Source organism: Procambarus clarkii, chromosome 89 (assembly GCF_040958095.1).
Source record: "Procambarus clarkii isolate CNS0578487 chromosome 89, FALCON_Pclarkii_2.0, whole genome shotgun sequence".
Lineage (NCBI taxonomy): Eukaryota > Metazoa > Arthropoda > Malacostraca > Decapoda > Cambaridae > Procambarus > Procambarus clarkii.
The window spans coordinates 4,349,369-4,372,965 of NC_091238.1; the positions used below are offsets into that span (position 1 = coordinate 4,349,369).

The 23,597-nt window shown below is 50.1% G+C and overlaps 1 protein-coding gene across 1 annotated transcript in view; it reads left to right on the forward strand.

The window, feature by feature from the left end:
- Positions 1 to 595: 595 nt before the first annotated feature.
- Positions 596 to 23,597, forward strand: part of LOC123773428 (cyclin-dependent kinase inhibitor 3-like) — a 28,582-nt gene continuing 5,580 nt past the window's right edge. Inside the window, exons 1-3 of the mRNA XM_069317851.1 lie at positions 596 to 672; positions 4,552 to 4,627; positions 5,756 to 5,856. Coding sequence (XP_069173952.1) covers positions 4,560 to 4,627; positions 5,756 to 5,856 — 169 coding nt within the window. The 5' untranslated portion in view covers positions 596 to 672; positions 4,552 to 4,559. The remainder of the gene's footprint in view (positions 673 to 4,551; positions 4,628 to 5,755; positions 5,857 to 23,597) is intronic.

The following is a 23,597-nucleotide window of genomic DNA, read 5'->3' on the forward strand; positions in this document are numbered from 1 at the left end:
CTAGATAGAAGGTTTAGTTCTGGGTCTATACTAGTTTGTATAAGGGGCTGTTTGATGGAAAGAAAGGCAAAATTTGATGGAAAGAAAGGCAAAAAAGACAATTACAAAAATAGATCTATAATAAAAAAAACTATACAAAAAAATGAGGTAGATTGCTAAATTTAAGGTACTCTCAGGCACAAAGATCTAGATATATAAAAAAAACAAAACTATACAAAAAATGAGGTAGATTGCTTTCAGGTACTCTCAGGTACACTAAAACAAAATTAATTGCACTTGGAGGCACATCAAAGCCACGGGTACATTGGAGTACATTAGTACATATGGGGAACATTATTATTATTATTATTATTATTATTATTATTATTATTATTATTATTATTATTATTATTATTATTATTATTATTATTATTATTATTATTAGTTTTATTAGTAATAGTAGTAGTATTATTCTTGCATTCGAGGGTAAAGGAGAAGATGGAGCCTCAATAATCCTAGTAGTTATCCTTGATAATGTGAAACTAAAAATCTTCGCCATTTCTAAAAGTTATAGCTATTAAGGCTGATGACCGGCACGTTTTCTGTGGTGTCGACCTGACCACGGTGGACAACGGCCCTCGGCCCGCACATGTCAACAGCTGATTTTGGCAGGCGTGTTGGGGCAGCGTGCAGGTGTGTAAGGGGTAGCCTGCAGGTATGTTGGGGGTAATCTACATGTGTTGGGGCAGCGTGCAGGTGTGTAAGGGGTAGCCTGCAGGTATGTTGGGGGTAATCTACCAATGTGTTGGGGCAGCGTGCAGGTGTATAAGGGGTAGCCTGCAGGTATGTTGGGGGTAATCTACCAATGTGTTGGGGCAGCGTGCTGGTGTGTAAGGGGTAGCCTGCAGGTATGTTGGAGGTAATCTACCGATGTGTTGGGGCAGCGTGCAGGTGTGTAAGGGGTAGCCTGCAGGTATGTTGGGGGTAATCTACCAATGTGTTGGGGCAGCATGCAGGTGTGTAAGGGGTAGCCTGCAGGTATGTTGGGGGTAATCTACCGATGTGTTGGGGCAGCGTGCAGGTGTGTAAGGGGTAGCCTGCAGGTATGTTGGGGGTAATCTACCGATGTGTTGGGGCAGCGTGCAGGTGTATAAGGGGTAGCCTGCAGGTATGTTGGGGGTAATCTACCGATGTGTTGGGGCAGCGTGCAGGTGTATAAGGGGTAGCCTGCAGGTATGTTGGGGGTAATCTACCGATGTGTTGGGGCAGCGTGCAGGTGTGTAAGGGGTAGCCTGCAGGTATGTTGGGGGTAATCTACTAATGTGTTGGGGCAGCGTGCAGGTATGTAAGGGGTAGCCTGCAGGTATGTTGGGGTAATCTACTAATGTGTTGGGGCAGCGTGCAGGTGTGTAAGGGGTAGCCTGCAGGTATGTTGGGGGTAATCTACTAATGTGTTGGGGCAGCGTGCAGGTATGTAAGGGGTAGCCTGCAGGTATGTAAGGGGTAGCCTGCAGGTATGTTGGGGGTAATCTACCGATGTGTTGGGGCAGCGTGCTGGTGTGTTAGGGTTAGTCTGCAGGTGTGTTAGGGGTAGTTTGCAAGTGTGTTAGGGGTAGTTTGCAAGTGCGTTGGAGGCAGCGTGCAGGTGTGTTGGGGCAGCGTGCTGGTGTGTTAGGGGTAGTCTGCAGGTGTGTTAGGGATAGTTTGCAAGTGTGTTGGAGGCAGTGTGCAGGTGTGTTGGGGCTGGGTGCAGGTGTGTAATGTTCCGTAAAATAATGTAGGTACTGTATTGTGACGTGAGATATACAGGCGTAATGTGAGGTTTGTATAACTAATCTTAGAAGAGTCTGCTTGGGTGAGGGGTCAATACAGGTGTGATATCTGAGCTGGTGGAGAGCTTTACATGTGTGTAGACCAACCTATTCTGAATAAGCTAACTGCTTAATTCCTGTTATTGGGGATACAGGTTTATAGAGGTTTCCCCCTAGACTAACTACTGACCTTACATAGAATACAACCCCAACAATTAAAACAATAAGCCACAACAATTGTCTAATTCCCGGGTACATATTTACTGCTGGAAAAACAGTGGCATCAGGGGAAAGGAAATGTGCTCGACCATTTCTATCCTTTCCCGGGGGATTAAACCCGGGTTCCTGGATTGTGAGTTGAGGGTGTAGCCAACTGTGCTGCAAGGCCCCTATATAACTGTATACAACTCATAAATAATTTCCTTACTGAACAGTTACAAAACCAAATGCAAACTAGCAAACATAATCTGACGCATCCAGAAAATCTGGACATAATTGGCTAATTGAAAAAAGTGAGTGTCCTGATAACGTTGAAAAAAAATATTAATGTACTGTGCATGTAATTTCGGCTACATTATCCTATCATAATAGATATATCCTAAGTAAAGTAACTAATTCATAGTGCCACTGTATCCATGAATACTATTTCACATATTTCAAATATAGTTCACATATACTATATGTGAACTCTATAGGCCTAAAGCTACTGTGTTAGGCAAAATGCATTTTTGTTATATTTCCATGTCTGAGAAGTACAGTACTTTTAAGTCAGGTTAGTCTTCATTTTGTTTAATACAGCCGTTAGCTGGTCACTGCTGCTATTTATTGTCTCAAGCATATAACTAAATTTTCAGTGTTTAACTTACATTGTAATTATGGAGTTTTTTTTACAAACAGTTGCCATATCTATCATCAGTAGCCTAACAAAATGTAAACTTAACCTAACATCAGTTGCCTAACAATATCTAAATTGAACAGCAGCGTGCCTGAAACACACTGCATATTAGTGGCTTTAAGCATAATATGTCCTAGCTCTATATAGAAATCCAACATTGTAACTCTTTTTGAATGTATGTACCTTTACCTGAATAAACATTATCTTATCTATCTTATCAGTAGCCTAACATGATCTAAACCTAATCTAACATCAGTAGCCTAACATGATCTAAACCTAATCTAACATCAGTAGCCTAACATGATCTAAACCTAACCTAACATCAGTAGCCTAACATGATTTATACCTAATCTAACATCAGTAGCCTAACATGATCTAAACCTAATCTAACATCAGTAGCCTAACATGATCTAAACCTAACCTAACATCAGTAGCCTAACATGATTTATACCTAATCTAACATCAGTAGCCTAACATGATCTAAACCTAATCTAACATCAGTAGCCTAACATGATCTAAACCTAATCTAACATCAGTAGCCTAACAATATCTAAACCTAACATCTGTAGCCTAATAATATCTAAACCTAACATCTGTAGCCTAATAATATCTAAACCTAACATCTGTAGCCTAATAATATCTAACCCTAACATCAGTAGCCTAACAAGATATAAACTAAACCAAATGTAGCCTCATCTGACTACAACTGCAAAACAGATAATGTTGACAACATATTTGACAACATACAAGTATTTTAAGCAGTGTAGTGAGATGTTTTACCGATACCTGACAAATACTGAGTTTTCTCTGTTATGTTTCTGGCAGAAATGGTATGCATATACCATGTTTGAGTTTACCTATCTTGAGGTTATCTTGAGATGATTTCGGGGTTTAGCGTCCCTGCGGCCTGGTCCTCGACCAGGCCTCCTTTTTGTTACACATCCTTAGGAAGCAGCCCGTAGCAGCTGTCTAACTCCCAGGTACCTATTTACTGCTATGTGAACAGAGCATCAGGGTGAAAGAAACTCTGCCCGTTTGTTTGCGCCTCCACTGGGGATCGAATCCAGAACCTCAATACTACGAATCTGAAGCGCTATCCACTCAGCTGTCAGGTCCCTAAACATGTTAGCCCCTAGTTACATGGCAGATTTTTTTTAAACCAGTATTTTACAATACTTGTAATTAATTATAAAGCAATATTTTTGTTCCTTTCCTCCTGCCACTTTGGGAGATGAAGGACTGAACAAGAGGTTGAGCACCATTCCTCTCCCTCATTCCCTCCCAAATCCTTAACCTGATCCCCTTCCAAGTGCTATGTAGTAATAATGGCTTGGGGCTTTCTCCAGATAATTCCCTTCCCGTCCCCCATTCCCCCCACCCTCTTGCGAAAACCATAGGGAAAGTGGTACCCTATTTATGATAGGTAATCTTGGGCAGCTGGCTGGCAGCTGACCCAGTAGCGAATGCAATTTTAGTGACTATATTATGCACCCTTCTGCTGTGATCCCCAGGGCTATGGCGGTCTGCCTGTTGTCCGTACACTTAAGCCATGCTGTCGTTTGTAAATGGAGTAGGTCCAAGTTACGAAAAATAATGTATAGAGTACTGTATGTGATGTGTGTTTGTCAATAATGGATGCTGCTCCATATTGTATATACTGTATATGACTTGTACATAAATGATTTAACTCAATACAGTACTGCATAACCAAACTTTGCCTTACCTTACCAAATGACCTTTAATTAACCTAACCACCTATAAAATCATAAACTAAAATAATGTTGCCTAACTTAAGTGTGGCACATGCCCTACAGACAGAACTCTACAGCTTGTGCTCAGATATTCATACTTGCTTGGTACTTGCAGAAATCAAAATGTTCGGCTCATCAGACTCGGATGATGAGTCGAGTCAGGCTTTGGTACAAACACTTAAAGTAGACTGGTAAGTCAAGTTTTTAATAATGTAATTATTAAATTAACAAATTTAATTATTAATGAATTAATATCCTGTATTATCTGTTGTACTGTAGTTCTTGTTCTACCTGCCTGTGACATTATTGTCTTTGTTTCATATGTTTTTGCAGGAATGTTACCAAGAGATGGAGTATGGATAGGGTAATACAATAGTTTGAGCTTCAGATGCAGTCGAATACAGTAATAAGCTTGGCTCTATATTTCGGTAAAAAGACTCTCTCTCCACTGGAAACATCATACTATCATGCACACTCCTCACATGGCTTAATGTTTTTCTTCTAGCTATTTGTGCTTTTCTTTTTCTCTCTTCTGATTTGTTTAGTAAAATCTCTCAAATCCAAACTGCAGTGCCTAAATTCTTCAAAAAGTAAACAAAAATTTAAAACCAAACCATAAATTTCTTTCAAGTAGTAGTAATAAGAAGTAATGGTAATGTCTTCTCATAGACATCATAACATAGGATAAAAACCCACACTTGTGTAATTTTTAAATTTTATGTAAGGAATTTACAGTCTTTCGCATAAGATAGAAAAGCTATACAGTGCAATATTACAGGAAATGGCAGCATTCTCTGCATTATTTATATCTTACAAGCTTTTGTGACGGATCTATTTGCAGATAACGTTCGGCTACTCTAGTATTACACAGTTATGTATCCAAATGGCATAATACACAATGAGCTTATATCTAAATAGTGCAGTAGCCATATTGATACTAGTATCAATGAACACATTGAATTATTATTATAGTAATTATTATCTTGTGTGCTTCGATGAATGTAACAAGACTCTCCTCAGTTTAGCATTATAGGCACTTGAACAAATCCACAAGGGCTGTGACGAGAATCCTCGTCATGGCCCTTGTGGATTTGTTCATTTGATGCATCACGTAATTGGGATTTGTGTGTGTTATAAGCACTTGTAAAATAATAATAGTCATTATTTCATTCATATTTTAAAAATAATAAATATATGTACAGTATTTAATACTGTATTTCTGATATTGAATAGTCTAATCTAAATTTTGGTATATGCGGTGCATTATGCTGTATTTCTTATATTGGTTGAATAGCCTAATTTAAATTTTGATCTTGCAGGTTAGATATGTCGTTTATAGGGTGTCCACAGAGTGTTGCACTCAGTGGTCTCCCTGGCTGTCGTTTTAGGAACGTATATCAAAATCTTCACATGGACTTGAGTAAGTTTTGTAAATCATATTGATGAGTAAAGGTTGATAATAATAATACAACCCATCCTCCTGTTTAGATAGTATTTTTTGTAACTATGTGCACCATAATAAAAATAGCATACTAAGCAATATTAGCATACTAAGTTTTCCTCGAACTCATTAGACTCTGTGTTGACTCTTAACTCTCTTTCTTTCAACAGTAGATATTACACTCAAACTTTTGGTGTCGCTATGGGTTCCCCTCTCTCCCCTGTTCTTGCCAATTTCTACATGGAATACTTTGAAACTGTTCTTCTTGCTTCTATTGATGCTCGTCCCTCTCTCTGGCTTCGCTATGTTGATGACATTTTTGCTTTATGGCCTCATGGCCTTTCTTTTCCAGCCTTTCCTCTCCTCTCTTAACAATCTGGCTCCTTCTATCAATTTCAAAGTTGAATGGGAATCTAATTCCCTCCTTCCTTTTCTTGACGTTCACAGCTCTGTGTCCGGGTTCTCTTTCTCTGTCTACCGCAAACCCATGCATAGTGGCATGTACATTCACTTCTTTTCCTACCATCCTCCTTCAGTTAAGAAAAGTGTCCTCGTCTCTCTCTTCCTCCGCACTCTACGCATCAGCGACCCTCAGTTCCTTGATTCTGGAATTGCCTTTATCCACAAATCATTCTCTTGCCTTGGTTACCCCTTGCATTTTATCAACTGTGCCTATTCTCAAGCTAAATAAAATTTCTTTCATTCTAAACCTGCTTCCAACACTAGTAGCACTGTACTCTGCCTCCCCCTTCATATCTGAACTCAAAACTTCTACTAAACTTTTCGTCCTCTTGACATAAAGCTCCCCTTTCGACAAACTAACACACTTCGTAGCAATCTAGTTCACACTGCTCCTCCTTCTTCTAATGCTGCTGGTGTCTACTCTATTTCCTGTTCGTCTTGTCCTCTCCACTACTTTGGCGAAACTGGCCGTACACTTAATGATAGACTTAAAGAACACAAAAGAAGTGTTAAGTCTGCAGACAAACAATGCTCTCTTCTGTCATGTTAGGGATTCTAATTATCCTATTGATTGGTATTCCTCAAATAATCTTTCCTGCCTCTACTCTACACAGACGCCGTCTCGTTTAATTGGCTCTAATACACAACCTACCCAACATGAATTTGAGTCCTGGCTTTATTGCTTTTGACTCTTCCCTTTCACAGTATATACTTAAATGCTCAAAACTTTCTAACAAACGTGACCTAACATAGGCTTACACTTCAATTTTTCTCGTTCCTTTTTCTTTCCATTGTTTTCTCTTACGATCTCTTGCTTATTCCTACTATTTCCCCTTCTTATTCCTTTTACTATCTCCTTCTTTGTGGGTGGTATAAATAGAAGCTGCCTCATATGGGCCAATGGGCCTTCTGCAGTTCTTACTTTCCTCTTTATTACACCTTACCTTCCCTACCTGTAAGATTTTCTTCTCATCACTCTTCTGCCTATTTATTGCCTTCTTCTCCGTCCATCATCACAATCGACTTGAGAATGGTCCAGGATGGACCAAAATGTCGTCGTCCCTTCATTTTCTAGTGTGTGATTTGGTTAACATATTTCAGTCACGTTATTGTGACTCATCGCCTGCAAGCAATTAGATAGTAGAATTTGGTACTACATTATTCACTTTATTATCTGAAAAAATGAAGCTTAAAAACAAACTTGAATATTCCTTGGCTTAGTGTAGCACATATGTACTATATTAGGCCTCCAATGGCATGTATTAGGCCTAGGAAGGTTAGCGTAGGTTAGTTTAAGCAGTTACCCATGGGGCAGTGGTAAGACACTTGCCCGGCACTTTGCGAGCGCTTTGGCCTAGGTTCCTATCCTGGCCAAGGAGGATTGACTGGTGGCAATCCTTAACTGTAGCCTCTGTTCACCCAGCAGTGAATGGGTACCTGGTTGTTAAATGATTTAGCAGGTCGTATTCCAGGGAAAATTAGGATTTTCTGTGGAGAGCCCCTTCGGCTCCCTGGAGCTATACCAGGCTGATGTGTATATATTAGACCGTGGCAACAGTCAATCAAAGGAGTTCTAGGCCTTCCGGGGACCAGAACCAGAACCTGGCCCCCCTCAAGAGAGGCACAAGGAGAAATGGCCTAAAGACACCCCCGTGTAATTGGCAGCAGTCTTTGTCTGCCATCTACCAGGTCAGACACCCAGAAAGGTAGGAATTCCAAAACAAACTACTGCTGGTCAAAATTTGCAAACCAAAAGCTGAACTAACAACAGAACTCCCCAGTCAAAAACAAGGAAGCAAGTATGACATCACCACAAGTGCCGCGCATCCGTCTGCGCAACCCTTCCCCCCCTCCCCCAGGGAGGGGGAGGGGGGGGGGCCCAGACCTCCACGCCTGCAACTCTCCTCAGTTCAGAAGGCCTGTTGTGAGGCAGAGGGTTGATCAGCTCTGGCTCCATCCTTTGAGCAGTGCTGCAGAGCAGTGTTGTAGTTCAGTGTTGTTGTCATGCAAGCCAGGAGTAACACAAGAGTACTGGGGCTGCATGCACCTAGGGCCACCTTCCCTAGGTGTCCTGTAAGTACTGCCCCTGCAACCTCAGGGTTATCTTCCCTGAACCGTTCGGAAACAACCTCCATGTGGTTCTGTTGCTGCTCTGTTATTGCCTGCCCTTGGGGTTCAGCCGGGGTGGTTCTTACTTCCGTTTGCCCTTAGGTAGGAGATAGTTTCGTCGCTGACTGGGGCACGAGGTACTGTGCTGCTGTCTGATATACGCATAGTGACCGATTCTGTTCACCTGGAGACGTGCTTTTGCGTGGTTTTTTCTTTTGTTTTTGTTTTGTTTTGAGTGGTGTGGCAGTAGGACCACATGTATTATTTTGGTGGCCCTCCACTAGGTAAGGAGGCCTCGTAGCCTGGTGGATAGTGCGCAGGACTCGTAATTCTGTGGCGCGGGTTCGATTCCCGCACGAGGCAGAAACAAATGGGCAAAGTTTCTTTCACCCTGAATGCCCCTGTTACCTAGCAGTAAATAGGTACCTGGGAGTTAGTCAGCTGTCACGGGCTGCTTCCTGGGGGTGGAGGCCTGGTCGAGGACCGGGCCGCGGGGACACTAAAGCCCCGAAATCATCTCAAGATAATCTCAACATAGGTCCCCGTGCTTGCACACGTTGCAGAGGTTCAGATTTTAGTTTGTTTGCTTGGTAGCTCTGGGATAATCGGTTAGCAGTACCTTGCCTAGGCTTCCCTCGGCAGTCAGCCTAAGGGCCCTGGAAACCCTCTTGGGGGCTCAGTGGTCCAATGGAAGAGACTTCAGAGTCCTACCTCGCCTTGTGCGAGTTTGAAGGTTGCTCTGTCCCCTCGACTCAGGGTGACACTCAGCGTCTTTGCCTCCGTCATGCTGCTTGTCGGGTCTGACACCTTTGACCCAGAGTCCTGTGAGTGGTGTTCCTTGCTTGTATGCCAATTCACCCAGTCCAATGAGATTGATATTCGGGTGCAAGCAGCTTTGGTGTTGCATGCACAGTTTAGGTTGCTGCAACGCGCAAGGTTGCTTGCCTTTCCAGATGTCCCACAGCTGCCCCGCTTTGGTTATAGGGTCCCGGACTTGAGGGTGTTAGTTGCCTCGACTTTAGTTTCGTCTGCACCATCTAGTCCTTCCTCCTGCTGTGGTTCATCCTGCCCCTGACCCCCCCAGCTCCTGGCTTCCAAACATCTGAGGGTTTCGGAGTCAGGGCAGGGTTTGTCTGGTGGCGAGTCTCGGGCAGCTTCAGGGATTGCCTCCTCTGGATCGGCAGCAGAGGCATTCGAGCCTGTTCTTCCTGCTGGAGACTTTGGGCCGTGCCAGCGGGCCCCTTTTATCCTGCTTTTTCCCCAGAGGCAGAGGGTTTGGAGGACTGCTCGGCCCCGGGTCCTGACGTGGAGGTTCCCGGGGCTGGGGAGGAGTTGACTTTGAGGGGCTTGGGCCTTGTTTGACCCCGCTTGGGTGTTGGTACCCTTGGCGTGGGGCTTGTTGTTACAGAGAGAGGGGTTTTCCTATCCCCCCCCTCCCTGTACGAGTTTGATGTGTGTGACTCCTCCCCAGGTTCGGTTTTGGGTTCTCTTGGGTTCTTCGGTTCCCACCTTCCAGAGGTTTTCGGCTTCCCGCATCACACCAAAGGTGGTGCGGGAAGTCCTTGCGGTTTACCTCTTGCGAGACCTGGATTATGCCTCTGTAATGGATCCTTCTTCTTTCAAGTTTGGCTCCTCGTTTCCTTTCTGGGTGTGTTATGAGGTGCCGGAATCTTCCTGGTTAGTGTACTGCCATTTCTTTTCGTTGGGGACGTGGCATACGTTCTGTTGGACCCGCGCGCTTGAATGGCGGGAGTTGACTACGGTTGTTCAGATTTACCTAGGGGGTGAATTTGAGCACCTCAATGCGTGCTTGTTTTTCCCCTGTACTTCCTCGTGATGTCGGTCAGGTGCAGCTTCATGAGCAAGTTCCCCTCCCTTTCGGTGTCCCTGGTGGCCAAGGATTTATGCGCCTGTGGGCATTTGGCTTTGATCTTGCATTTCTTTTCTCTGCTGGAGCTGTCTTCGGACTGGCTCAGTGAGGATGTGCAGGTGTCTGGTGGGATGGTGTCTGGTGTGTTTGCTTCGGCAGCTCGGGCGTCGGCTGCCTTGTTGAAGTTGTTTGCGCTGATTCTGAATGAGGCGGTGTCTCTGTTCTTGGCTTCTCACCTCGCGTGCCAACAGGCGGTGCACATCCACTCTTTGGAATCGGCTTGGGCTCTGGGTCTTAGATTTTCATCCCCTTTTTGTCTATTGCTGTCTGCAGAGTCTGCAGTGGTGCATTTTCTGCAAGCGGCTTCATCTAGTTGCCGGCCTATGTTGGGCTTGTTGGTTCTCCGGGGGGGGGCCGTGGTGGTCCTGCCTGGAAGGGTCGTGCCAGGTCTTGGGGTTCCTTCGGTCGTCGTAAGCCAGTAGTGCCAGATTCGGGACCGGCACCTCCTGTGGAGCCGTCAGCATCTGGTTGGGGTCGTCAGCCCTTTCGCGGGTCGCCCCATTGACACGGTGATAGGTAGGAGGCTCGCACTGTTTGCTCTCATCTGGTCCCACGATTTATGGGCATTTTGGGTCGTTTCCTCCGGCCTGCGGTGGCGTTGGGTCGCTTGTCCTTCAAGGGGGGGGGGGATGTCGGGGCTGGCAGGGCAGGCCTCTTCTCCTGTGCTCTGTCAGGTCATCAAAGAGTGGGTTCGCTTGGGCATTGTCAAAATGACAAAGTCCCTCAGGTGAGTTTCTCGCCTGTTTTCGGTTCCGAAACGGGGCTGTGCGGATCTGCAATTCGTACTGGACTTGTCTCATCTGAATCCCTGGGTCTTTTGCCCCTCCTTTCGGATGACCAATCTGTCTCAGGTCCGGTTGCTTTTGGCGCCGAGTGCCTGGATGGTATCTCTGGACCTCTGGGACGTGTATTGGCACGTCCCGATTCATCCGGGGTTCAGGGACTGGCTCGGTTTTGTCGTGGGGCGACAGGCTTACCGCTTTCATTGCCTTTCATTCGGTTTGAATCTGGCACCTTGCATGTTCACACACCTTACCTAGGTCGTGGTAACCTGTTTGCATCTGTTAGGGGGGGGTCCGGGTTCTGGCTTACCTCGACGACTGGCTGGTGTGGGCTCCCAGCCAGTTCGCGTGTCTGCTATCCAGGAATTTGGTTCTTTCCCAGCTCGCCGGGTTCAGGTTCTTGGTGAACTGGAGGAAATCCCATTTGTTTCTCTCTTAGATTCGGACTTGGCTGGGTCTTGCGTGAGACCCTCAAACCGCTTCCTTGTCTCTTCCTCTTGCAACGCTGTTGCGACTGCGGTCCCACCTACGACTGTTTTTGGAGGGCACCCAGGTCACATATCAGTTGTTAAAGCGGCTGTGCGGGAACCTGAACTTTGCCGTGCTGGTTTACCCATAGGGTCAGATCTGGCTTTGATGACTGTTCTGGTTTCTTTGGGGTGTCCCTTCTGCCACTCTCGTGATCGCTGGGTTCTAATCCTGGGAGCCTTTTTTCGGCTGCTGCATCACCGGCTTCCTCTGCGGGTTTTTTTGGATTCTGTGCTGTGGTGCCTCCCCGAGCCCTCACTCGATGTGTTCACAGATGCCTTGTCTCTCGGCTGAGGTTTTGTGACAAGTACTCACCAGGCCGGCCCTGGTGAGGCCGGATCGATGGGTTCCGTCCTTCCGTCAAGCTGACAGCACAGCGCGGGAGTTTGCAGCAGTGTGGCATTCACTTCAGAGGATTCGTATCACTCACATAGCAACGATCCGGCTCCATTGGGACTGCTTTCCGGTGGTTCATTGCCTGAACCGCGGGGGTTCTCGGGGTTTGGCTCTCCTGGCGGTTCATGTTCAGGGGGTGTTAAACGTCTTTGCGGACGGCCTGTCTTGGTTCATTCCCCTGTCCATGGAATGGACGGTCAATGCTGACTCGTTCAGTTGGCTCTGCCGGACATACGGGCGTCCAGAGGTGGACCTCTTCGCATCAGTGTGGTCGAGGCATCTTCCAGTGTGTGGTACCCTTCCTAGACTGCGTGGCCGTCTGGATCGATGCCTTTCAACTGGACTGGTCGAGGTGGGGTTACCTATACCTCTTCCCACCGATCCGGTTGTTGCTCCGGATCCTGGCTAGGTTGAAGACTTACCAGGGGAGATTAGTCCTGTTGGCTCCTCGGTGGCCGGCCCAGCCCTGGTTTCAGGCGCTTCATGGAACCTGGGGTTAGATGTCCGAACCCGAGGGTCTTCGCAGCTCTGCCTCTTTCAGCAGATCGGTCCTGTCCAGTACGTGACTGGTTTGATCTTCTATCCACTCTTCACGTCTGGTCATTTTGACGCAGGTTTATCATCACATGTATGGTGATCAGGTGGCTTCGTTGATGGTGTCCCATATGCGAGTTTTGTCTAGACGGCAGTATGAAATTTCCTGGCGGTCCTTTCGGCATTTTTTGACTCTTCGTAGGTTGTCTTCGATTTCTGATTGGGTTGTTTTGTCCTTTCTCTCTCTTGGTTGTTTCAGGACTCACCTTATGCTAAATACTGTCGCCTTGTGTCGTGCTGCACTGGTGGAACTGCTGCAGCTTGCATTCGGGGTGGGATATCACTTCTGCTCCGTTCCACAAGCTTTCTTGGGCGTTGTTTCACCTCTGGCCTGTGCATGCACCGCCTGAGCCGTCCTGGTTGTTGGACCGGGTGCTCTCTCTTCTCTCTCCTCCTCGGTTTGTGGTGGGCCCCTTGGTTCAGGACTTTTTCTAAGGCTCATTACTTGTTGGCATTGGCCACTGGGGGTCGGGTTGGGGAGCTTTATGCTCTCCTCTGGCACAGGGGTTTCTGCTCTTTCGGTCCTGTTGATCGTTTCGTTCATTTGCAGCCGTCTCCTTCTTTTCTGGCGAAGAATGAATCTGCTGCTTTCCAAAGGTGTCTTTGGGTTGTTGATGCTTGGTTGGTTTGGCCGGGGTGCATCACGTTTTGTGTCTGGTTGCAGCTCTTCGCCGTTATCTGCGCGCCACGGCCTCTGTGGCAGGGGATGCGCTTTGGGTGGACCCTGTTTCCCTGCTTCCCTGTTCCAGGGTGTGGGTCTCCCGGGTCATATGCAGGATTATTCGGTCCAGCCAGTCTGCGATCTATCCCCGTGCCCACGACGTTTGTAAGTTTGCGGCTTTGGCGGCTGTTTTTGGGATCAAGTCCTGGGCTGACATTTCGGCACGGGGTTTTTGGAGGTTGAACAGGGTCCTGGCCGCACGGTATCTCGTTAATGTTCCTGGCCCTTCTCGGGCGTGTGTAGCCCTGGGTTGCAGGTTGCAGCAGTTGTCTCGACTTCGAGTTGAGGAGCAAGTGACGACCGCCTTCCGGATAAGTTCTTCTTCTTCTTTATCTTTGGTTAGGTAGCTCCGGGGAGCCGAAGGGGGGCTCCACAGAAAACCAGTGTTGAATATAATGAAAAGTCATTTTCTGGGTGAGACCCAGAGGCTTCCCGGCATGTTGACCAGACCACACACTAAAAGTCCAGGACGGACCGAAACGTCGTCGTCCCTTCAACTTTTAGTGTGTGGTCTGGTCAACATACTTCAGCCACGTTATTGTGACTCATCACCTGCTTCCCGGCATCCCTCCCTAATGATCAATGTTTTTTTTGCGTTTTTGATACTTAGCCTCTGAACTGAGGAGAGTTGCCTGAGTGGAGGTCTGGGACCCCCCCCCCCCTGTCCCTCTCCCAGGATGGGGGGTTGTGCAGACGGATGCACGATGTTTGTGGTGATGTCATACTTGTTATCTTGTTTTTGATTGTGGAGTTCTGTTGCTAGTTCGGCTTTGGGTTTGCAAATTTTGACCAGCAGTAGTTTGTTTTGGAATCCTTACTTTTCTGGGTGCCTGACCTGGTAGATGGTAGACAAAAACTACTTCCAATTACAAGTGGGGTGTCTTTAGGCGATTGCTCCTCGTGCCTCTCTTGAAGGGGCCAGGTTCTGGCTTTTGTCCCCAGTAGGCCTAGAACTCCTTCGATTGACTGTTGGTCAATCGAGTGGATACTAATAAGAACTTTTATGTTCAAAAACTAAAAAAGGGCTAAAAACAATGTAATTCTTCACAAAGAATTCAAGTGCATTTGTCAACTTGGCTGGATGCTGGTAAACTGAGGCGCGCCTTGCAGCGCCTTGGCTTGGAACCTTGGTTTTCATATGCCCGTTTTTTAATTTTTCAGTACTCGAGCTCAATTTTTTTTTTAAATTTGTTTCGGTACTTGTTGTTTGCCTCGGTGTTCGGAGTTTGTTTATACACGTACGGGTCCACCAAGTGTGTGGCGTCGCTGCAAGGCGCGCCTCAGTTTACCAGCATCCAGCCAAGTTGACAAATGCACTTGAATTCTTTGTGAAGAATTACATTGTTTTTAGCCCTTTTCTGGGGGGAGCCCCGTCGGCTCCCCGGAGCTATCCCAGGCTGATATGCTAATGTCAGACTTTGGCATCAGTCATATGTATGGAGTTCTTAGGCCTACCGGGGACCACGGCCAGAACCGGGCCCCCTCAGAGAGGCAAGGGGAGCAATGGCCTATAGAAGCCCCCGTGTAGTTGGAAGCATTCTATGTCTGCCATCGACCGGAACAGGCACCCAGAAAGGTAAGCGCCCCAAAACAAACCCCTATTCTGGTTAAAATTGCTACCAAAAACCGAACTAGTGGATAGAACTCCCCAACCGAAAACAAGCAAACTAGTGTGACGTCACACACTGCCGCGCCGCTGTCTGCGCAGCTCCCCCCTCCCCGGGAGGGGGAAGGGGGAGCCCCAGACCCCCCGCGCCGGCTACCCACACCTCAGTTCTTGAGGCTGATGCTATAGGCGATGGTCGTGTGCTCTGGCTCCGGTGTCGCTGCTGCACTGTGCTTTGCGTGTGGTGTTAGTTTTGTGGGTGCGAGAGCCAGGAGTTATCTTCAGTACTCGGGCTGCATGCGCCTAGGGCTGCCTTCCCTAGGTGCCCTGTAAGTACTGCCCTTGGGGCTTGGGGCCACCTTCCACAGGCTCCTCGGGGTCTGCCTCTGCTGGTCCGTTTTACCTTTCGGTTTTTCGGCCGCCTGTTGGGCTCTTGGGTGTTCTGTTCTCCCTTGTTACCGGCGGGTAAGAGGCAGTTTGCACTGGTAGGGGCGCAGGGTGCTGCTCAGCTTGCAATTCCCGACATCGCGGCCGGCTCTGTTCCTTGGGGTTCGCTGTCCTCTTGTGGGGTTTTGTTTTTCTTTTTGTTTTTGCCTGGTGGGGGGGTTCTGTCGTTTTATTCAGTTTGTTTTTGCCCTTCCACTGTTCTCCTCGGTGGCGCCCCCTGCTAGGTCCCCGTGAGTGTACACGTCCCTGGGGTTCAGCTTTAGAAGTTTGCTTGGTAGTTTTGGGCGCCGGTTTGCAGCACCCTGCCTGGGACTACCTGAGCGCGAGTCCTCTTAAAGTAAACGCTCAGGACCCTGGGAATCCCCTAGGGGGCACGTGGGTCCGATGGATGTGACCCCGGAGTCCCCACTCGCTGTGTGCGAGTTTGAGGGTTGCTCGGTCCCCTTGTCTCAGGGTGACCCTCATTGTTTTTGCCTCTGCCACGCTGCCTGTTGGGTCGGTGATACTTTCGACCCTGAGTCCTGTGAGTGTTGCTGCTTGCTTGTGACTCAATTTACCCAATCCTCTGATGATTCTATTCGGGTACAGGCAGCACGTGCGTTGCAGTCTAGGTTTCGTCTGTTGCAACGCGCTCGGTTGGTTGCTTCCCCGGATGCCCCGGGGCTGCCCCGCTTTGCTTTTCGAGACCCGGACTTGGGGGTGGGGGTCGCTTCGATCCTGGTTCAGTCCGCACCTCCTCGTCCTTCCCCTTCTGTTCGTTCTGGTCCCCCGCCCCTGCTTCCGGCCCCGAAGCGTCTGAGGGTTTCGGGGTCGGAGCAGGGGTTACTTGATCTCGAGACTCGGGCAGCTTCGGGGGTTGCCCCTTCCGGGGGGGCGGCAGAGGCATTCGAGTCTTGTCTCCCGGCCGAAGCTTCAGGGTCTGACCAGTGGGCCCCCCTTCCTCCAGCTTTTCCAGCTGCTCCGTCCTTGTCTTGTGGGGTCGGGGCTTGGGGAGAGGACTCGGCCTCGGGTCCTGTGGTGACGGACCTTGAGGCTGGGGAGGGGCTGACTTGGGGGCCTTGGGCCCCGCTGGACCCCACCTGGGTTTTTCTTCCCACTGAGCGGGGCTTATTGTTACAAGGAGTGGGGTTTTCTTTTCCCCCCTCTGCGTACGAGTTGGATTTGGTGTCGGCCCCTCCCCGGGTTCGGTTCCGTGTTCCCCCGGGTACGTCGGTTCCGTCCTTCAGGAGGTTTTCGGCTTATCGCATCCAACCTGGTGTGGTGCGAGCGGCCTTTGCAGCTTACCTCCTGCGTGACCCGGATTATGCCTCAGAAATGGATCCGTCCACGTTCAGGTTTGGGACTTCGTTCCCTTTCTGGCTCCGTTACGAGGTTCCGGAGTCGTCCTGGCTAGCAGACTGCCCCTTGTTTGGTCTGGATTCCTGGCATTCCTTCTGTCGTTCCCGCACGCTGGAGTGGCGGGAAGCTTCCCCAGTGCTTCAGGTTTTCCTGGGGGGTGAACTTGAGTACCTGAATGAGTGCTTGTTTGCCCCTGCCCTTCCCCGCGATGTGGGCGTTATTCAGCTCCATGTGCAGGTTCCCTCCCTTTCGGCGGCGCTCGTGGCGGAGGACTTGCGCGCCCGGGGCCTTTTGTGTTCGGCCTTGCGGTTCTTTTCCCTCCTGGAGCTGTCTTCGGATTGGCTCGTGGAGGATGTGGGGACGCTTGGGTCCGTCCCGGGGTCCGGCACCTTGTCCTCGGCTGCGCGTTCGTCGGCTGCCTTGTTGAAGCTGTTCACGCCGATTTTGCGGGATGCGGTTTCCCTGTTCTATGCTTCCCGTCTCGCGTGTCAGCAGGCGGTGCTGGGTTCCTCCGTGGAATCTGCTTGGGCTCCGGCTCTTTGGCGTTCTTCACCTTTTTGTCCTCTCCTGTTTGGGGAGTCAGCCGTGGCGCAGTTTATTCAGGCTACGTCGGCGGCTTGTCGTCCGATGTCGGACTTGTTGGTTTTCCGGGGGTCCCGGGGTGGGTCTTCCTGGAAAGGTCGTGCCAGGGCTCGGGGTTCCTCTCGTCGTGGTAGGCCTCTGGTGTCAGGTTTGGGGTTGGCTCCTCCTGCGGACCCTCCCTCGTCTGGTCGGCGCGGTGTTCGCGCTGTGCGGGGTTCTGGGTCTCGTAAGGGTCGCCGGCCCTTTCGCGGTTTGCCCCCTTGACGGGGCGATGGGGGGGCGGCTTGCGCTGTTCGCCCGCGCCTGGTCCCACGATTCATGGGCCTTTCGGGTCGTGTCTCGCGGCCTGCGGTGGCGTTGGGTGGCCCCTCCCCCCTTTGGGGGGTCGGGGCTGGCAGGGCAGGTTTCTTCCCCTGCGCTCTGTCGAGTCGTCTTGGAGTGGGTATGCTTGGGCGTCGTCGAAACGACGTCGTCCCTCAGATGGGTTTCCCGTCTGTTTCCGGTTCCGAAACGGGACTGCGCGGACCTGCGGTTCATTCTGGACTTGTCCCATCTGAACCCCTGGGTTCATTGCCCCTCCTTTCGGATGACTACGCTGTCTCAGGTTCGGCTCCTCTTGGAGCCGGGAGCTTGGATGGTGTCCCTGGACCTCCGGGACGCTTATTGGCATGTCCCGATTCATCCGCGGTTCAGGGACTGGCTCGGTTTTGTTGTGGGGCGTCTGAGTTACCGCTTTCGTTGTCTCCCGTTCGGGTTGAACCTGGCACCTCGCGTGTTCACGCGCCTTACACGGGTTGTGGTGGCTCGTTTGCGTCTCCTAGGTGTTCGGGTGTTGGCCTACCTCGACGACTGGCTGGTTTGGGCTCCCAGCCAGTCAGCTTGCTTGCTAGCCAGGGATTTGGTTCTTTCCCAGCTCGTAGAGTTCGGGTTCTTGGTGAACTAGAGGAAGTCCCATCTGGTTCCCTCTCAGGTTCGGGCTTGGCTGGGTCTCGTTTGGGACTCTCGAACCGCCTCCTTGTCTCTCCCTCTGGAGTCTCTCCTGCGGCTGCGGTCCCGCCTTCGTCTGTTTCTGGAGGGCCCTCGGGTCACCCGGCGGTTGCTCGAGGGGCTGTGCGGGAGCCTGAACTTCGCGATGGTGGTCTACCCGCCGGGTCGGGTTTGGCTTCGACGGCTGTTCTGGTTCCTTCGGGGTTCCCCCTTCCGCCTCTCTCACGATCGCAGAGTTCGACCCCCGGGGGCCTTGCGTCGGTTGCTGCGTCACCGGCTTCCTCTAAGGGTTTTTCGGGGTTCAGTGCCTTGGCGCCTACCCGAGCCCTCGCTCGATGTGTACACGGATGCGTCGTCTCTCGGCTGGGGTTTTGTGACCAGTGCTCACCAGGCCGGCCAGGGGCGTTGGGATCCGTCCTTCCGTCGAGCTCACAGTACGGTGCGGGAGTTCGCGGCAGTGTGGTTTGCTCTGGGGAGGATTCGGGTGGCCTGCGGATCGACGATTCGGCTCCATTCGGACTGCTCTCCGGTGGTTCATTGCCTGAACCGCGGGGGTTCGATGCGGTCCTTGTCTCTTTGGGGTTGGTCGCTTCGGGTGACTCGTCTGCTGAGTTCTTGGGGTTTGGCTCTCCTGGCGGTTCACGTACGGGGCGTGTCCAACGTCTTGGCTGACGCCCTGTCTCGCTTCGTTCCCCTCTCCACGGAGTGGACGGTCGACGACGAGTCCTTCCGTTGGCTTTGCCAGACGTTCGGGCGCCCCGAAGTGGACCTCTTCACGTCGGCGTGGTCGCGGCGTCTTCCCGTTTATGCGGCGCCCTTCCCCGATTGCGAGGCCGTCGGGGTCGATGCCTTTCGGCTAGACTGGTCGAGGTGGGGGTTCCTGTACCTCTTTTCCCCGGTTCGGCTGTTGCTCCAGGTCCTGACTCGCTTAGAGACTTACCGGGGGAGAGTTGTCCTTCTGGCCCCTTGGTGGCCGGCCCAGCCTTGGTTTCAGGCGCTGGTTGCTCGGTGTCCGAACCCGAGGGTTTTCCCGCGGCTCCGCCTCTTTCAGCAGATCGGACCGGTACGTCACGTAGCTGGTTCGATCTTCTCCTCAAGTCTTCGCGTATGGTTTTTTTTTACTCGAGTCTATCATCATCTCTATGGTGATCAGGTGGCCTCCTTGTTGGTGTCCCACCTGAGGGCTTCTTCTCGGCGGCAGTATGAAGTTTCCTGGCGGTCCTTCCGTTTCTTTTTGCGTCTTCGTCGTGTTAGCTCCTTGTCTGTTCGGGTGGTCTTGTCCTTCCTCTCGTGGTTGTTTCAGGACCGTCATCTTATGCCTAACACTGTCGCTTCGTATCGTGCGGCGCTGGCGGAGCCGCTTCAGCTTGCTTTCGGTATCGATGTTACATCTGCGCCGTTTCGCAAGCTGTCTCGTGCATTGTTTCACCTCCGGCCTGCTCATGAGTCGCCTGAGCCGTCCTGGTCTTTGGACAGAGTGCGCGCTTTCCTTTCATCTCCTCGTTTCGTTGTGGCCCCTTCGGTCCAGGATTGTTTTTCCACGGCACTTTTCTTGTTGGCTTTGGCCTCTGGGGGTCGGGTAGGGGAGTTTCATGCTCTCCTCCGGCGCAGGGGTTTCTGCTCTTTTGGTCGTGGTGATAGTTTTGTTCGTTTGCAGCCGTCTCCTTCTTTTCTGGCGAAGAATGAGACTGCTGCGTTCCGGAGGGGTCCATGGGCGGTTGATGCTTGGTTGATCAGGCCGGGGGTGCATCATGTTTTGTGTCCGGTTGCGGCGCTTCGCCGTTATTTGCGCGCCACAGCTTCTGTGTCCGGGGACGCGCTTTGGGTTGATCCGGTTTCCCTTCTTCCCTGTTCGCGGGTTCGGGTCTCTCAGGTCATCCGCAGGGTTATTAGGTCCAGCCAGCCTGCGGTCTATCCCTGTGCCCATGACGTTCGTAAGTTCGCGGCTCTTGCTGCCGTCTTTGGGAATATGTCTTGGTCTGATATTCGGGCGCGGGGATTTTGGCGGTCGAACAGGGTCCTGGCTGCTCGTTACCTTGTGAATGTCCCTGGGCCTCGTCGGGCCTGTGTTGCTTTGGGTCGGCGGTTGCAGCCAGTTGTCTCGGCTTCAAGTTGAGGGGTGAGCGACGACCGCCTCCCGGGTAAGTCCCTCTTTTTCTGTCTGTGGGTAGTTAGCTCCGGGGAGCCGACGGGGCTCCCCCCAGAAAACCAGCGTTGAATGTAATGAAACGCCATTTTCTGGGTGAGTCCCGGAGGCTCCCCGGCATCCCTCCCTCCCTCCGGTCGGCGGTTTTTCGCGTTTTTGACATCCAGCCTCAAGAACTGAGGTGTGGGTAGCCGGCGCAGGGGGTCTGGGGCTCCCCCTTCCCCCTCCCGGGGAGGGGGGAGCTGCGCAGACAGCGGCGCGGCAGTGTGTGACGTCACACTAGTTTGCTTGTTTTCGGTTGGGGAGTTCTATCCACTAGTTCGGTTTTTGGTAGCAATTTTAACCAGAATAGGGGTTTGTTTTGGGGCGCTTACCTTTCTGGGTGCCTGTTCCGGTCGATGGCAGACATAGAATGCTTCCAACTACACGGGGGCTTCTATAGGCCATTGCTCCCCTTGCCTCTCTGAGGGGGCCCGGTTCTGGCCGTGGTCCCCGGTAGGCCTAAGAACTCCATACACATGACTGATGCCAAAGTCTGACATTAGCATATCAGCCTGGGATAGCTCCGGGGAGCCTCCGGGACTCACCCAGAAAATGGCGTTTCATTACATTCAACGCTGGTTTTTTAGTTTTTGAACATAAAAGTTCTTATTAGTATCCACTCGATTTAACGGCCTATATGGGGCTGTTCCGGGGCTCCGGTATTTCCGAAGTTAAGATGTCGGTAATTTTTCAAGTAACATTCAGGTAGGATATATTTTATGCTGCATAACTAAAACTAAATAAAGTTCATTGTGTAATTGCATTCCAAGTTAGTTTCTGTGTTAGTGCCTATTCTATCACAGGTTACAATTAATAATTCCTTCATATGACAAGTTGGATCACACAAGTGGACAAGTGAACCTTATTAACCAAACACCTCCCTCACTGCCACTCTTCCCTCACCCTCACCACCACCCTCCCTCCCTCCCTCCCTCACTGCTTCTATCCCTCCTTGTCTCTTCCCCCTCAATGCCTCCCTCCATCACTTCCTCTCCTCTCTTCAATGCCTCCCTCCATCAATCACTGCCTCCCTCACCACCACCTCCACTCTCCCTGCCTCTCCCTCTCAATGCCTCCCTTCATCAATCACTACCTCCCATCCTTCCCTCAATGCCTTAGAGGTTGGTGGCCTGTTGCCATGTGAGGGGGCCCGCCGATGCCAAAACAAACCCAATACCGACCTTTGGTAATATCGACCGCCAGACCGATATATGAGGCTGCAGATACCGGTCTCTCAAACCGGTCATTATTACCGGCAGATCAGTATAAAAGAGGCCGTTAAATTGAGTGGATACTGTATATCACGCCATGGGTTCCAAGAAAGTCAGTGGTAAAGTTCAACCTAAGAAAATAGTTGTGAGGATGACGATAGAGGAAAAACAGAAGATCATTCATAGTGAGACAATGTGATGTCTCACTACAGACAAGTGTTAAAATGTAGGGAAAACAAATGTCTACAGACAGATTCTTAGTAAGACAAGCAAGCAGTGAGCCACAACCAGGTCCTAGTGGTATGCCTCCAAAGAGAGAGAACCTCAGAAATGTCATCACTGCTTGATGTCATAATGGAAGGGGGACTCCCCTTCCAAATGCTAACACCTCTCCTCCTTCCCCCCCCCCTCCCCCCTCACCCGGGCTCGCTACCTGCTCATATCCCCCGGGCTCGCTACCTGAATTGCGGCGAGGCCCACCCTACATTCTCTCGCACGTGTATCGACTCAAAGCTTGAAGTAGTCCTTAACTTGAAACACCAGTATCATTTGACTTTTCCCGAGGCAAGACACGGTTTGCAGTGTCCACCCCTTCACTGGCGTATCTTATGCTCGCACGTTGTTCTACCTCTCGTCCTTCCCACCTTTGTCCCACAACCATTTCTAGGCCTTGGACCCGAACATGCCCACCACCTTCCCTGTTCCTTTACGTCCTGGGTCGGAAGGTATCTCTCGTGAATCTCCTTCTGGATTCCCCCCCCCCCTTTTCCTTTTCCTACCCTGTCTGCCAAGTCATTTCGTTTTCCCCGATCCTTCCTGTCCCTCCCCATTACCTCGTGGCCCTCCACGTCGCCTGTCTGTCCAGGCTGATGTCCATCATCCTCCCAGCAATCTTGATGTTGTTCACTCCCATTCTTCACTTAAGACCCTAGTCAGTCGGCCAGTACGATGTTACTGGAACACCTGTCCGTCAGAAACGTAAGCCTGGCTCCTCTCCATCCTCCTCCCCCTGCGGGTAAGAAAAGAGACGGCATTCCTTTCTTCCTCGCCCCATAACTATTGCTTACTCCCCATTTTATTGGTTGGGGCCCCCCTGTCCCTAATGTGGAAGTTTATTTTGGCCAAATTTCCTCTTGGTTGCTGACCTAGAGTTTCTACCCCCTATCCTCCTGGCCTTGACAGCCCCCCCCCCCCCTCCCTGAACCCTGTGAATCTGCCTCTGGTGTCCTGCTTTTTTTCCCTCCATTCTTACTAAGTTAACCCATGGCCCGCTAAACCTTATTCTGATCTTTAGCTTTTTTAATATGCTGTGTTATTTACCTTTGTTTCTTTGTTCTGTTGCTGTCCTTTTATTTTATTTTTTGATAATGTCAATTCCTCAATGGAATATTCATGGGTTTTATGCAAACTCTCATGAACTCCAACTTCTGTTTAGGTTTCACCACTTTGTCTCTGGGAGCCGATGCTTGGTGCTCGTCGTGATAACTGTCGTAGTTATTCCTTTCTCCCCTTCCCCCTTCTCCTCCCCCCCCCCCCTTGATCTTGCTGGGGCCCATAACTATATTGGTCTCTTGATTCGTACTGATAATCCCTTTGTCCTACTGTTTCCATGTCCTATCCATTATTTTGCTGGCCATGTTTTTGAGTAAAATGTAGTCTGTTAAATTTTTCCCCCAAATGTCCCTCTTTCCTTTCCTGATGTCAGGAACCTCCTGGACTCCTTAACAGAGCTGCTGTTCCTGTTGGGTTATTTAAACTGTCGACATACCCTTTGGGGTGATGTTGACACACCCGAGATTCCTATTCCTTCTCGAACCATTCGTTCTCTTCCCTGTCTTG